At 49.2% G+C, this 13,721-nt stretch overlaps 6 protein-coding genes across 6 annotated transcripts; 4 read left to right on the plus strand and 2 right to left on the minus strand.

Annotated features, from left to right (window-relative positions):
- Positions 1–85: 85 nt before the first annotated feature.
- On the minus strand, positions 86–2,560 carry PFLUO_LOCUS8197 (uncharacterized protein; the record flags this gene model as incomplete). The annotated part of the gene is made up of 7 exons (XM_073785909.1): positions 86–270; positions 331–540; positions 594–799; positions 1,133–1,282; positions 1,335–1,527; positions 1,581–1,712; positions 2,086–2,560. The coding sequence occupies 7 exons, from the start codon at positions 2,558–2,560 to the stop codon at positions 86–88; spliced, it is 1,551 nt and encodes a 516-aa protein (XP_073642217.1).
- A 940-nt stretch (positions 2,561–3,500) lies between these two features.
- Positions 3,501–5,312, plus strand: PFLUO_LOCUS8198 (Alpha-galactosidase 3; the record flags this gene model as incomplete). Its single annotated transcript, XM_073785910.1, has 1 exon — positions 3,501–5,312. The coding sequence occupies one exon, from the start codon at positions 3,501–3,503 to the stop codon at positions 5,310–5,312; it is 1,812 nt and encodes a 603-aa protein (XP_073642218.1).
- A 507-nt stretch (positions 5,313–5,819) lies between these two features.
- On the plus strand, positions 5,820–8,315 carry PFLUO_LOCUS8199 (uncharacterized protein; the record flags this gene model as incomplete). Its single annotated transcript, XM_073785912.1, has 1 exon — positions 5,820–8,315. One exon carries the CDS (start codon positions 5,820–5,822, stop codon positions 8,313–8,315), a length of 2,496 nt encoding a protein of 831 aa, XP_073642219.1.
- A 317-nt stretch (positions 8,316–8,632) lies between these two features.
- Positions 8,633–9,436, plus strand: PFLUO_LOCUS8200 (isoamyl acetate-hydrolyzing esterase; the record flags this gene model as incomplete). The annotated part of the gene is made up of 1 exon (XM_073785913.1): positions 8,633–9,436. The coding sequence occupies one exon, from the start codon at positions 8,633–8,635 to the stop codon at positions 9,434–9,436; it is 804 nt and encodes a 267-aa protein (XP_073642220.1).
- Positions 9,437–9,946: 510 nt separating this feature from the next.
- PFLUO_LOCUS8201 (isoamyl acetate-hydrolyzing esterase) lies at positions 9,947–11,284 on the plus strand (the record flags this gene model as incomplete). Its single annotated transcript, XM_073785914.1, has 1 exon — positions 9,947–11,284. One exon carries the CDS (start codon positions 9,947–9,949, stop codon positions 11,282–11,284), a length of 1,338 nt encoding a protein of 445 aa, XP_073642221.1.
- Positions 11,285–11,653: 369 nt separating this feature from the next.
- PFLUO_LOCUS8202 (uncharacterized protein) lies at positions 11,654–13,273 on the minus strand (the record flags this gene model as incomplete). Its single annotated transcript, XM_073785915.1, has 1 exon — positions 11,654–13,273. The coding sequence occupies one exon, from the start codon at positions 13,271–13,273 to the stop codon at positions 11,654–11,656; it is 1,620 nt and encodes a 539-aa protein (XP_073642222.1).
- Between the last annotated feature and the right edge of the window lie 448 nt (positions 13,274–13,721).

Raw genomic sequence — 13,721 nt, forward strand, 5'->3', positions numbered from 1 at the left:
TCTCTTTACTAAATCATGCTCTACATTGAGTATTAAATGCTTTCTTGAGTTTTCGAAACAAATTTCAAGACATTTCAGATAAAAGTTAAGCTGGATACGATGTCCCCGGCTCAGGCAAAATCTCCTGCCGATCCATCATACCAACAAGATCTCCATCCATCATAAATTCACCAAGCTCCATTCCAAATGGAGAAAAGGTCAGATCATTATCAGATACATTGCGGTTCCCAGTGAGCCCGTGGAACGATGCAGTCGCAACATCGTGCGTTTCTATTAAACACGAGCATTAGCATTTTTGTATGCATAATATAAACAAAGACAAAAACTAACCAGGATCATTGAGAGCCTTATCAAATGTCTCGAGGTAGTGCCTGCATCGATCGATAAGACGATTGCCTTCGTCCAGTTTGGATAGAGCCGCAACGGCCCGGCTAGGGTACTGCTTGGCTTTGCTAGCTTGCACGGCCATCGTGGTACCGGTTACGCTTGTGTCACAGTAGACCCAGACTGTGCCGATGATTACCAATGCCGCATTAAAAGCTTAGGAAGCTATCAGCACTCCACCAGTTGATCATAAAAGGAAAAGGGCTTACTATAGTATAACGAGAACCACCACGCCCCTAGGAGACTCTGTTTCCAGCTCGGCTCTGTTACGACCTGATGGACGATGTCGATTATTGCCATCGCCGAGTCGGCACAGATCTGCAAGCTATTCATGCCAATTTGCTGGAGCAGTTTTAAATCCTGAGGATCGCGTTCTGGGTTTGCGCCTGCGGCGATAAATTTCACGAGCACCGGCCTATGGAGTAAGACGCGGAGGTTGAGATAACGTAAAGTGAGAATGACTCGAAATTTCCAGGAAAAGTACTGGCAGTTGGACAGTTGCCCTTGTGTTATTTGGTTCAAGCTAGCGGTGGAAATTAGTTGCAGGGGCTGGGTTAGTGACCTTTCCCAGGCAAAAAGATGTTGTTCCATGCTGAATATGTGTGCTACGGCTTCGGTGATCGGTAGCGGGGGATCACAGCCAAGGTTTTGGCCGTAAAGAAGATCCAAAACATTCCACAGATGTTTATATAGAGTGCTGGTTTGCCTGTTAGTAATACTGGAAAATGCAGAAGGGATTTAGACTCACATAGTGGCATTGAAAAAGGCAACTTTCAGTACGGAAGTTTCATCGTCCACGAAATCAGTGGGCTTCTCAAAGTCATGCTTGACTGGCAGATCCAGCTTGACGTAGCTATCAGGAATGGCTGCAGGTCTGCCAAATGTCATGCTCAAAGTCCTGCGGTTCTCACTGTTTAGTCTAGACAAACATCGGCCAAAGAAGCACTGACCTGTCTAGTAATACACAGCCGTACCAAGTCCGCTTTCGGGTTTCTTGCTCCAGATTTGTAAACGACTTCAAGGCATTTCGGGAATGTAGTCCAAGTTGAAGAGCTCCTTTAACGGCGAGCCCATGAACCGTCCATGCCTGGATGGACTTTTGTGTGCCTTGAAGATATTGGCCCATTAGTAGTAGAAATTGAACTGCAAATTGTCAGTGATTGGCATGTGTCTGTGTGCATAATCAAGCCACTTACCAACTTCCAGTGTTGCACCGCGCAAGATCTCGCTCCCACATAAACCAAGACCGCGCTGATAGAACACATCGGACTCAGCGATCCGTGTATCTGCCTTGGAACCATCAGGAACGGCGGTAATGGTCGCCATTGCTAATATCATGTTCAGTAGGCCAAGCCACGTTCTTCGTACAAGGGCAAAGTTCTCTCGGGCCATCTGATGGTATGTCTCCAGAAAAGCAGGTGCATATATATAAGGGAATAACAATCCCGTGTTAGAAAAGTATCGGCCAATTATCTTTAACGTCTCATCCTGAGACGGTAGCGTATATATATTGACCTGAGCGCGTTTGTCTCGCTCTTTGGTGTGACCTGGTGGAGATGGAGGCCGCGATGCACTCACGAAGCCCCCGTCTGCCGCGCCAGGGGACATGAGGTATCCCTGCTGAAAAACTGCACGAGATAGATGCCGTAGAAATGCGATATTTGAAGATGGACCTATGATGGGATAAGCTGAGAAACATACCCGGAAAGAATTCGGGAATACCAAAAAATCCAGAATCCTCCTCATTTGCAAAGGTAATTGCTCCCATAGCATCCACCGAGTCCTCCGTGCCAGTCAAGTCCGGCACCGGACCAGCAACAACTCGTTGACTCTGCTCATATTCACTTGGCTGCAATACTCGCCCAGCGCCCCGATCCTCTTTTGTGAATAACCCCGCAATGTCATTTTTGACAGTGGACAGTGAATTCTCCAGGTTCCTAACCCGGTCCTCCAGTCCATGCAAGTAATCTTTTTGGACGATTACATTTGTAGCGGTTGTTGGTGGCGTGTAGACACAATCGAAGCCCAAATCTCGGCACAACGAGCAGAGCGGCCGGTTGCCGTCGCACCGGGACTTCCGCGTCCGGCAAGCATCACAGGCGACAGCTACGCGACGTCGCTTAGAAGCCGGTGCTTGTGCAATATCCTGGGCAGTATCATCAGATACATGGGCCATTTTCGCATCGAATGGTCTCTCAAGGGAGTAGGGGATAGGGTTGCTGCGTCTCCGACTTAGCCCCTAGGGAGGGCGGGGAGCGGACGGGGAGTGGTCGGAACGCCTGGAGGGATTCAGCGGAGCGGGACTGCTGAGAGTCGTTACCCGGTTTGCACCAGGTAGCTTGGGTCAAGTTAAATGTGGTTTAGCGCATCTTAACACGCCAAGAATTTAAGGTAGTAGACCTCGTTCACGCGGTTTCGGGTAATTGGTGATGATCTGCCGGAAAACAGAGGTGTGCAAAATAGTATACATCGATCAGTAGTCAGGCTTGTCGTCCATTGTGTCCAAGCCAGAGAGATCAAGGCTCGTGGGGAATCTCAGGTTTGATGGCTCAGTGAGCTTGCACTAGAGATCTGCTGTTAAACAGAGTCACTTGTGATCTGAAACCAGCTCACTGTGGGCTTCGAAAGCTTTGATCAGATGCAATTTGAACATCAACTGGAGCCATTTTTATTGCCTATTAGATGTTTGCCGTAGGATTAATCAATAGGAAATGATCTCAGTCCGGTGAGTCTCTTACAAAATACTCAGTACTATTTCTCCCTCACTTCTATTCGGCCTCAATTCAGGCTGAGGAGACATTCGGCATGACTCTTGGACTACTGTACTGGACCCAATTAGTGCGACTGCTGATCATCGAAACATTGACCGAGATTCGCACCAGCGAAGAATTCGGGGGGTGGCGGGAGCTACCCCGCATGAGACGGAAAATAGGGTAAATAACTCTTGCCGATACTACGCAATGCGGAGAATGTGAGTAGTTGGACCGGGAATCTCACCGTCTGAAACCTTACAGAGTGGCACTTCAAAATTATGTATAAACAACTACTGCAGTAGAGGCAACTTGCTAGATCAGCGTCGTGATCTCAGTCAATCGATCTGGGGAAAATTAAGAGCTATGTTCGCGATCATTCTGTTTGGGATATCTTTTGTTGTCCCACAAGTTGTGGCCCAATGGAACTGCGGCGGGACCAGCTATACGCCTGGGTCGGTCAAGTTTACGGAGGAATGCCACGACGCCGTGGAGAACTGCGTCAGCCAATTCGCCGCGAACGCCAGCCAGGTCAATTGCCAAGACGCGGCCGGAAATCTCTACATGCAGCAACAGGCATCTGGCGGTAGCAACAGCGACTATGCAAGTGCCTTTGAGGATATTCTCGATTTTTGTCTGCTTGATGGATGGCCAACGGGAACTTGGGACGATGGCAGTGATGGCCAATGGTTTTGGATGGCTGCAGAGTCCGGTTGTTACTCTCAGGATGGAACAATTGACACAACCGGACCGGGTTTCTGCGTTCAAGATAGGGATGACACGGTTGTAGACGGCTGTTATCCCCAGCCCGCGCCTAACTCTGGGCCTCTACAGGTTCTTCGCACCGCGAAGACTGCCAATGGCTTTACCTCATCCGGCCGGGGGTGGAATTCATGGGGAATTGAGGCTCTCTCTAACCCATCGATAATTCCGGGTTGGACAGGAACAAATCAACAGAGTGTCCTGGACCAATGCACCGTACTCTCCAAGCCCGAGTTTCAAAACATGGGCTACGACTTGTGCAGCTTGGATGCGGGCTGGTCCACAAACGATGTCGATGATTATGGGCGAATCCAGTACAATAGCACGGCATATAACCTACCTCAGTTGGCGCAGGAACTACACGCAATGGATTTGAAGCTGGGTGTCTACGTGATCCCAGGAGTTCCCTGCGGTGCTGCCAACCGCACGATAAAGGGGACGAATACTCTTATCGGCGATGTACTAAATGGCAACAACGATGGGCTCGACTACTGCGACTGGGACTTTTCCAAAGACGGCGTGCAGCAGTGGCATGACTCTCTGATAGAGCTCTGGACATCCTGGGGGATTGAAATGATCAAGCTCGACTTCCTTACGCCCGGCAGCCCATCAAATGGCGCAAACTTGGTCTGCAACAACAGCGCCGCGGTGGAAGCATATCACAAAGCAATCGAAAACTCTGGCAAGCAAATTCGTCTGGATATTTCGTGGAAGCTTTGCCGCAATGAAACGTACCTGCCTCTCTGGAGTTCCTTCGCCGAGTCGATGAGGACCGACCAAGATATCGACAACTACGGTACAAATACCTTCCTTGCATGGCAGGTTGTCCAGCGGGCCATTGAGAACTATCGGCAATACATCTCACTGCAGAAGGAACGTAATGTACCAATCACGATATACCCCGACATGGACAATCTATTCGTCTGCAACCCTCAGAACCTGACAGGTGTTAGCGACGCAGAGCGAGTCACGATCATGAACCACTGGCTCGGTGCTGGTGCAAATTTGGTTCTCGGTTGCGATCTTCGTCACATTGATGCACTGGGCACCAAGCTGCTCACGAGCAGCCAGAGTGTTTCATTTGCCAATTTTGCCTCAAATTATCCCATGCAACCTCGAAATCCAGGTACCGGGAACAACTTGGCGCAGCAGGCGCAGGCTTGGATCGGAGGACCAGATGACACATCCAATGCATATGTCTTGCTCGTCAATTACGGACCGGATCAGGGCTCCGGTGGATTTAATACTTCACTGTCAGGAATCCAGGAGGTGACCATCTCACTGAAAGATCTTGGCATTTCTGGAAAACAGTGGAAGTTTACAGATGTCTGGAATAGTAATTCGAGCACAGTGTCGGATTCCTTCACAGCATACCTAGGCGAGGGAGAGTCCCAGTTGCTCTATCTGGAGGGCTGATAAGGGAAACTCGGTCAAAATGAGTTTGAAGCAGAGACCGCTTGCACAAGCCCGGTTCTCATCTATAGTCCACGCTGTTGTATATGTAAATCGACAATATCTGATCTCTCCACAGTGAAGAAACACCGCAATGTTCGTTGGTAGTAGCTCGTAATGGAGAGTGTGTAAAAAAGTAAATGTCTCGAATGAAGTAAATTTGGTTGACATTCCGTTCGGCCCCCTACGCAGTTGAATCGATACGACCGAGTGCGTTCCACCGCTTAGATCTGCATAGTCCTGATCAGCTGGCAATACTTCGGGGTATCCGAACCTAGCCCCAAATCATAAGGCCGGGAGAAATCTCGCTTCAATCCCCACATGGCCTTGGATGGGCGGAGCAATTCTCGGCATCTCTTCCTTAGAACCTCATGTCAACCGTCACAAACAGGCCAATAGTGAAATACTTTATAGGTCTGTACTCCCACATGTCTACATATGTAGTATTAAATTCAAATGGACCATTCCACTATGGCGACCAATTCGGATTCCGGTTCGATCGTATTTACGCCTCCCCTGGGCGAGACCGTGTTTATGACCGCCGAAAGCTCCTCTTTCATTCTCTCGGCAGCCAGCACACGGTCCGTCAAAATTTTGGCCCAGATTGGCGATGAAGTTTCACTATTTAAGAGTATCGAAGATGTGTTGGCCCTGGGCGAGCTGCAGGTGTACCAGGTGTCCTTGAATGCAACTTTTTGCGGCGCTACGGAGGTTTCCATCTTCGAGCACGGGAATAGCGGACGACAACTCCTGGGCACGATTTCCCTCGTGCGCTCTATAGAGTCTAAGGTGATGGAAAGGGAATTCTGCACTAAGGTCATCCTGGATGAAGGGGAGAATTTCAAAAGTCAACGACTTGAGTGGCTGGATCAGCACCGGTGGGAAGGATGGGCCTGGTATCGCCCCCGCGACACTTGGATCGAGGCATCATTCACTTCCTTGCATGACTTGTCTCCACAAGTCACAACTCACTCACTTTTGCTGCGTCCGACAACCCCAGCCAACGACCCACATTCTGTGTTTGCCGTGTTCCCTGCCTCGTCAAGTGAAGCATTTGTCACTTTAAGCGCCGCTCGCGCTGATGAAGCCCCGGGGATCTATGCCCGGGTGAGACGTGTCAAGAAAAGCGGAAATGTTGATGTATTTGTCACCGGCAAGCTTGGACTCAAAGAAAATCCAGTCACGATCATTCGAGGGGCCATCGATCTGGCGTGCGAAAAGTACGGTCTCTCAACCGCACCTTTCCAGACCGACACAGATGGCAAAAACCCTTTTAATCGCCTGGGATTCTGTACATGGTCCAGCATTGGAGAGAACGTACCGCTCACCTATGACTTGATGAAAAACCTTGTACAGTCACTACGGCAAGATAAGGTCCCCATCGGTACTTTCATCATTGATGACGGTTGGCAAGATATCCGCACTGGTCGAAATGGTGCAGACACCTCGCGTGGTCTCTGGACTTTTGGAACATGGCCTGAGATGGGCTGCAGTCTTTCAGAGGTTGTGAAATTGATCAAGGACACTCTGGAAACGGTCCGAGATGTGGGTGTATGGATGACGCTCTACGGATACTGGAACTCTGTCGCCCCGGACTCCCCTTTGGCAAAGAAATATGAGATGCGTACCTTCCGCCTAAATCCAAACAGCTTGCCGGGAATTCCGCAGCCTCTCGGCGGATTTGATACCCACCAGACTTGCTCCATCGCCGATCCCAAAGATCGGGTTTACTGCCTTCCTCCCAAACATCGAGCGTACGACTTTTGGAAAGATTACTTCTCATCATGTGCCACAGCCGGTGTATCGTTTGTCAAAGTCGACAATCAGGCCTACGGCAGCTTTCTGGAGGATGTTGAAGGAGGTGAGGAGTTTGTTGCCATGTGGGACGGAATGACCAAGGCAGCGAACGAAGTGTTCGGTGGAAACCGTGTCATCCACTGCATGGCACATTATGAACGGATGTTTAATGGAGATATCGGACTGGGAGCAGCGACTAATAGGAAGAAGGTCGTGTTCAGAAACTCGGATGACTTTGGCCTCCCGCGTCCCAACGTTCACCGTGACCATATCCGGTATAACATCTACAACGCCCTTCTGACAAGCAACTTATGCCTAGTCCCGGACGCAGATATGTTCATGACCAATGCTCAGTGGCCAGAGTACCATGCCACGCTGCGTGCCTTTTTTGATGGCCCCGTGCTTGCGGCGGACAAACCAGGATCACACGATTCCCACATCCTCGAGAAACTTATCGGCGTCTCTCCCACTTCTGGGATACACGAAGTGATCAAAACTGAGAATGCGATCAGACCGCTGTGTCGAAATGTTTGGGAACGATTCCTGGATGCGGGAGTTGGTCCAGCGCTGAAGGGATCTTCTTACATCTCCAGTTGTCGTTCTGCGAACATTGTACTCTGGAACTGCCGCGCGGAGGCTCAGGATGATGCTGTTGATCTCATCTACACGGAAGATATACTGGATGCCTTAGACCTGCCCACTGGGTCCAAAAACATCAACATGGCAATTTGGATTTCCGATGCTGCAAAAGCCAGATCTGTGACTGTGAACGCTTCTACTGGTGAGAACAAATTTCAGCCTGTGCTAGCGATCCGCCTACCCCCGAAAGCCGTGGAGATCCTCAGCATTGCCCCATATCATGCTGTGGGAGAAGCTGCGATAGCTTGCCTTGGCCTAATCGACAAGTACGCTGGACTAGTTGCGATTACAAAATTGGAAGTTTTGGGCACCCGGCTTTCTGCAAACATTCGCTATCAAGGAATTCTTGGGTTTTTGGTATCCGAAAGTGGAAACATGGAAAAAGATCTTCGAGTTACCCTGGACGGAAAAGAATTCCCTTTTACTATGGCACATCAGTCAGAGAAGTTGTACCTTGTGCAAGTAGATCTGAACGCAGCGGGATGTTCTCTTGATAGAGACTACTACACTGTTCAGATTGGTTTCTCATGATTACTTGTTTTTATCTTCTTTCTCTCTCTCTTTATTGTATGTAGGAAAATATCCGCAGAAAGTCCCATCTCAAGTATTTGGTAGTTCGTTCTCAGCTTTAAATCAATTTTCTGTATCGGATAAACGCGAAGATACGTTGGATTCGTTCCATATGGTATTTTGCCGAGAATTTCGCCGGGATCGATCGCTTTCTGACCTTAAGTTAGTAGAGACGCCCGCCCAGTCTTTTATCTCAGTGAACGCGCTTATTAATTTGAATTGCCCTGTTTACCATGTGTGAGAATCTATCCATCCCTATTACTACCCACTGTACGACCATGGCTCACCCAAACCCCCTCACATCCGACAAAATCATCCTTTTCGGCGATTCCCTGACCGAGCAAAGCTGGAACCAAGAATTCTCCTTCAACATCTCGCCAGCATTGCAGCATGAATATTTTCGCAAATTACAAGTCCTTACGCATGGCTATGGAGGTTATAACAGTGAACATGCACGACATATTCTGGAACTCATGCTCGACGCCGAAACAGGTGGTGGTAGTCGAATCAGATTACTAGTGATCTTCTTCGGAACCAACGACGCGGTCGAAGCTGCAAATACTCGGCAGCACATTTCTATTCAACGCTATGTTGAGAACCTGCAATTTCTGACGACCAAGGCACTAGATCGTGGTATCGACGTGATCTTGGTTGGACCAGCTCTCATTGGGAAGGATGTTCTGGATCGCTCCAACGAAATGAACAGGACATATTCGCAAGCTTTGAAACAAGTCGCGCAGGAACGCGATGTGCCGTTTGTGGATTTGTGGACTGCGTTCCAAACGTACACCAGATCATCTTCGAACAGCGACGATCGTCCGGGCGGCAATGAGAGCGTCGACACGAAACGGACAAACAACTTGACCGACCTTCTTGCGCCGGATGGAGTGCATTTCTCTGGCCAAGGATATCACATTTACTATAACCTACTTCTTCGTACTATCCGCGAATCGTTTCCTCCTCTGCGAACAGAGAATTTGCCTACGGTGCTGCCGCATATTTTCGATATCGACGAGGCGGATTTGCCAGAGTCCCTATGGCAACCTGTTGCGACAAACAATCACTTGCACCAGCTGCAATAAAAGTCTATTCCTAGGCATTGATATACTAGTTATCTACAGCATCTCTAAATATATGCCTTGGTTCTCGTGTTTAATTTAGCCGCGGTGCGAGCCACCCCGCACGCACGCACAGACGGACACGTACGGAACCCTAATGCCAACAAAAATTGCATTTTCTGTTTAGTTAAGTTCAGGGATGACCGAAGTTGCCACCGGGGTTCCGTGTCCTTTTCCATCCTTCAACAACCCCTTATCAACATGCCGCCAAAGCGCGCTTGCGACTGCTGTAATATCCGCAAGGTTAAATGCAACGGCCAGCAGCCGTGCCACCGTTGTTCGCAGCATGATCTGCAATGCACTTACCTTCGCACACGCCGAAAAAGCGGTCCAAACCGCTTGAGACCTTCATCACTAGCCAAGATCGAGGATCACCAGAGATCATCGTCAGCGTGCCACCTAGAACAACAACAACATGATTTTCCGAGTCCGAGTCCGTCAACAATTGATGCCTGGATGCCACCACCTCCTCCAATGCAGATCAAACTGTCGGCATTAACACGGGTGCTACGCATTTACCAAGACCATCTATACGGGATATGGCCACTATTGAACGCAGAAGAGCTTATCGCTCAGATAGAGAGAAATCCCCACAATCCGGAGACCCATACACTGGCTGCTGCTATCTGTGGAGCTACATTGTCCCATCTGAACCAGACCGTATACGACGACTCTGAACGCAAAGCCCCCACTCTACCTCAAATTCTAACGGCCGACTCATTCGCCCAACAAGCCCGACGTTTGCGAGGGACCTTCGATTATATGGAGCATGTCACTCTTAATTCCGTGCTCACCTCCTACTTTCTCCACATCTACTACGGGCGTCGGTCGGGACGTGAGCAGACCGCCGCATTTTATATTCGAGAAGCCATCACGTTCGCCAACCTTTTGGACATGCACATAGAGACGACATATTTACAACCACGATGGACTCCCCGAGAGCAACAGGTCATGCGCAAATTGTACTTCCTTCTCTTGATGACGGAAAGGTTTCTGTGCATCCGCTACGGACTACCTACCGTCTTGGAACCAATTGCATTGCCATCGACGGACAATGAGGACTACCCAGACTTGGTGACAGGCTTCCTCAACCTCGTCACTCTGTTCCATACCCCTGGCAGCGACTTCTTCAACAAATGGACTGCACAAGGCACCAGTGTTTCCTTAAGTAGCAAGCAACTCCTCCTTATCCAGAGAGAGCTGGAACTCCCAGCAGAAATTCCCCAGTGTGCCAATGATATCCAGAAAGTGGACATCGTTGCCACGCAGCATTGGATCCGCTCCCTGATCTGGAAGCTGTCCATCCAATCTGGCTATGTTGCTGCTCAAGCGCAACCGGGTCGCAGAGAGATGAGTGTTTCATATCCGGTGCGGATTGCACAGGATGCTCTGTCTGGTTTGGAACTTCTCCCAATTTCGGCTTTCGAAGTCCATGGACCGGGCATGGAAACTAAAATATACGAAATCACGGACGCGCTAGCCGACTCCATATTGTGCCAAGAGCCATTTGAAGATTCATCTGGCATGGTAGTGGGACCACGCGAGACACTCAAGGGTCTAAGCAATCTGCTGTTCTCGACTGCCACCACGAACTCAGAGCTGCGCAGCACACTTACACAGAAGCTTGACCGGGTTTTCGAATCGACTTCAATACCACCAGTGGTGGAAAATGAAGCAGACTCCGTGGATGATTCTGTCATTTTCCAAAATGAAAATGATAATTGCATCCCAATTGAATTTTCGCCTATTTTAACTCCGGATTTTGCGGCGCTGGTTTCGTGTAGTGAAGACAACATTTTCCCTGTGGAGTGAGTACTAGTGAACTATCGCCAGGAGCAAGGTGCACCTAAATACATTTGACGCTGGCAGCTCACCGGGGCTTTAATGACAATAGGCTATATTTTCAGTGGAATTAGTATATTATTTGCTTGGATATTATTTTATACTTTCAGATCAATTATCAATTGGCCAAGTTATGATCGCGCATTTACATAATTTACATGAAAACGATTGATAGAAAAAGAAAGTGGTGGCATGTTTGATTTGCTCCACTAACGAGAAATAGCTCTCATTTTTGAAAGACAGCACATGAGATGTTAACAGAACCACGCAATGGAGCCTCGAATATGCACATAATGGCTACTCTTATGCTTTTTAATATTTCCGAGGCGAAGTAGCAAATCAATCGTCCAGATCCCCAATGACATAGCTCTTGAACTCCCTCGCCGGCACCTTTCTCTCAAACATTAGATCCAGCTCTTCGTATGTCCGAGACTTCGTCTCAGGTAACCTGAAATAGCACCAAGTTAAAGAGAATACAGAAATTCCAGCATAAAGAAATTCTATCTTGGCACCCGCGTTCGCCGCCCCGGGATTTAGTAGATATGGCCCGATAACGGTAGTGACCAAGCCGGTAAGTGCGTCGATCATCGTAGCCATGGCGATGGTTTTAGATCGCAGCTTTGTGGACGGTGTCTCGCATACAATGACGTACGTCAGCGGACCCAGGGTCATCTGCCACACAAAGGCAAGGATCACTAGCAGGACTGCCTGAGCCCATCCATAAGCATGGTTGGTGGAGTAATCGTGTGCGAAGCACATGATGGCGACAATGAAGAGAATCGACACAATGGAGGACATGGCGAAGATATAGCAGGGGCGTCTACCAAAGTAGATTAGGGGAATGGCAGACATCAAAGTGCCAACAAAGCCCATGCCGTTCAGACCAACGCCCATGTCAAAGGACTGGATACTGTTCAGACCGGTTTGTTCAAACAAATACGTCCCGAAGCCGACTGGATTGCCCGAGAAGTTTTGTATGACAAAGAGCATGATGCATATCTCCATGCGGCGGCGATTGGGGCCTTTCCAGCAGTCCGAGTATGACGTTCCAACATCCAACTGGTGCTCAAGGCTGTTCGTTTTGACCATCATGGCCAATGTTTCCTGCAGGTCCACCTTAGGATGAGGCCTGCTAAGACTTCCCAGAGATTTCAGGGCATCCTCCATGCGTCCCTCTCGGATTAACCACCAAGGTGATTCTGGGGCAAAACCTAGGCCTGCTAGCAATACTACAGGCCATATCCACTGGATGGCGAACGGGATGCGATAGGCCCACTCGTCTGTTCGCGAGATGAAACCACGAGTCACACCAGTCTGAATGAACTGACCCATCACATAGCATAAATTAATATATCCCGTCAAAAAACCTCGCAAACGCATCGGAAGCACCTCCGAGGCGTATGTTGTGGCAATCACACAGTAGCTGCCCCAGATAATTCCGGAAAGATACTGCGACGCAGTCAGAACGCCGATGCTAGACGCAAAGAATTGCATAAAAGTCAAGATGGCCGTCAAGAAAAGGGAAACCGCAAAGGTTTTTTTGCGTCCCATCCGTTCCATCGGAAAGGTCACCAAGTAAGCACCGACGATCTGCCCAACAAGCGATCCCATGGACAAGGCGACCTGCCACTTGGCAGGGATCTGCCAGCCGTGGCCTTCATAATAAACGCCGAAGTGCTGTTGGAATGCCGGTAGAGCATAGAAATTACCCGTGATCTCAATGTCGTAGGCGCGCATGATGATGGATAAAGAGATGAACATGGACCAAAGGGCACCCTTGCGATAAATGACGAAGGCCTCCCAGTATCCAAGCTCATGCTCAGTGGCCGTGCCACGGTTGGCCATCTCGCGGTTGAGGTCGTCGTCCATCTTGCCGTTACCCATATCTAGAGCGCTCCCTTTCTCCGTGTCAAGCTGAGGAGCAGGCTCGGTCGAGCCAATGCACTCATTATTTCCCATGATGAGCGGGCACGATGGTGATTCAATTCAAGTTATCGATGGTAATGACACTTTATTAATGCCCTGGGAAAACGACATATTCTTATATGTTCTGTGGTGTCGCGCCAATCCTAGCCGTAGAATAAAAATGCGGGGGAATTTGCGGGGCAATTTGCCGGGCTGATAGTTGCCTCTCCTACACAACATTCATTCGGCAGGTTTCGTTTTCTGGGGAACCAAAAGATGAAAATAACCGTCGAATGGACCCTCTGGCATTTGACTGTGTGAATGGTGAACTTGATCTAGCCAATAGGCCCAGAAATTGGTCCAATGAACTGGCCGTCTGGTTGATTTTAGCCCCGCATCAACCGCCGAGAATCAGGCCGAGCCGGCGCCAGCAACAGCAGCCGAGAAGGGGAAATGGATCACATTCCATTATGGATCATGTGGCCAAATTCCAATTCTGTAT

This window comes from Penicillium psychrofluorescens (assembly GCF_964197705.1).
Source record: "Penicillium psychrofluorescens genome assembly, chromosome: 5".
In the NCBI taxonomy this organism is placed as follows: Eukaryota; Fungi; Ascomycota; class Eurotiomycetes; order Eurotiales; family Aspergillaceae; genus Penicillium; species Penicillium psychrofluorescens.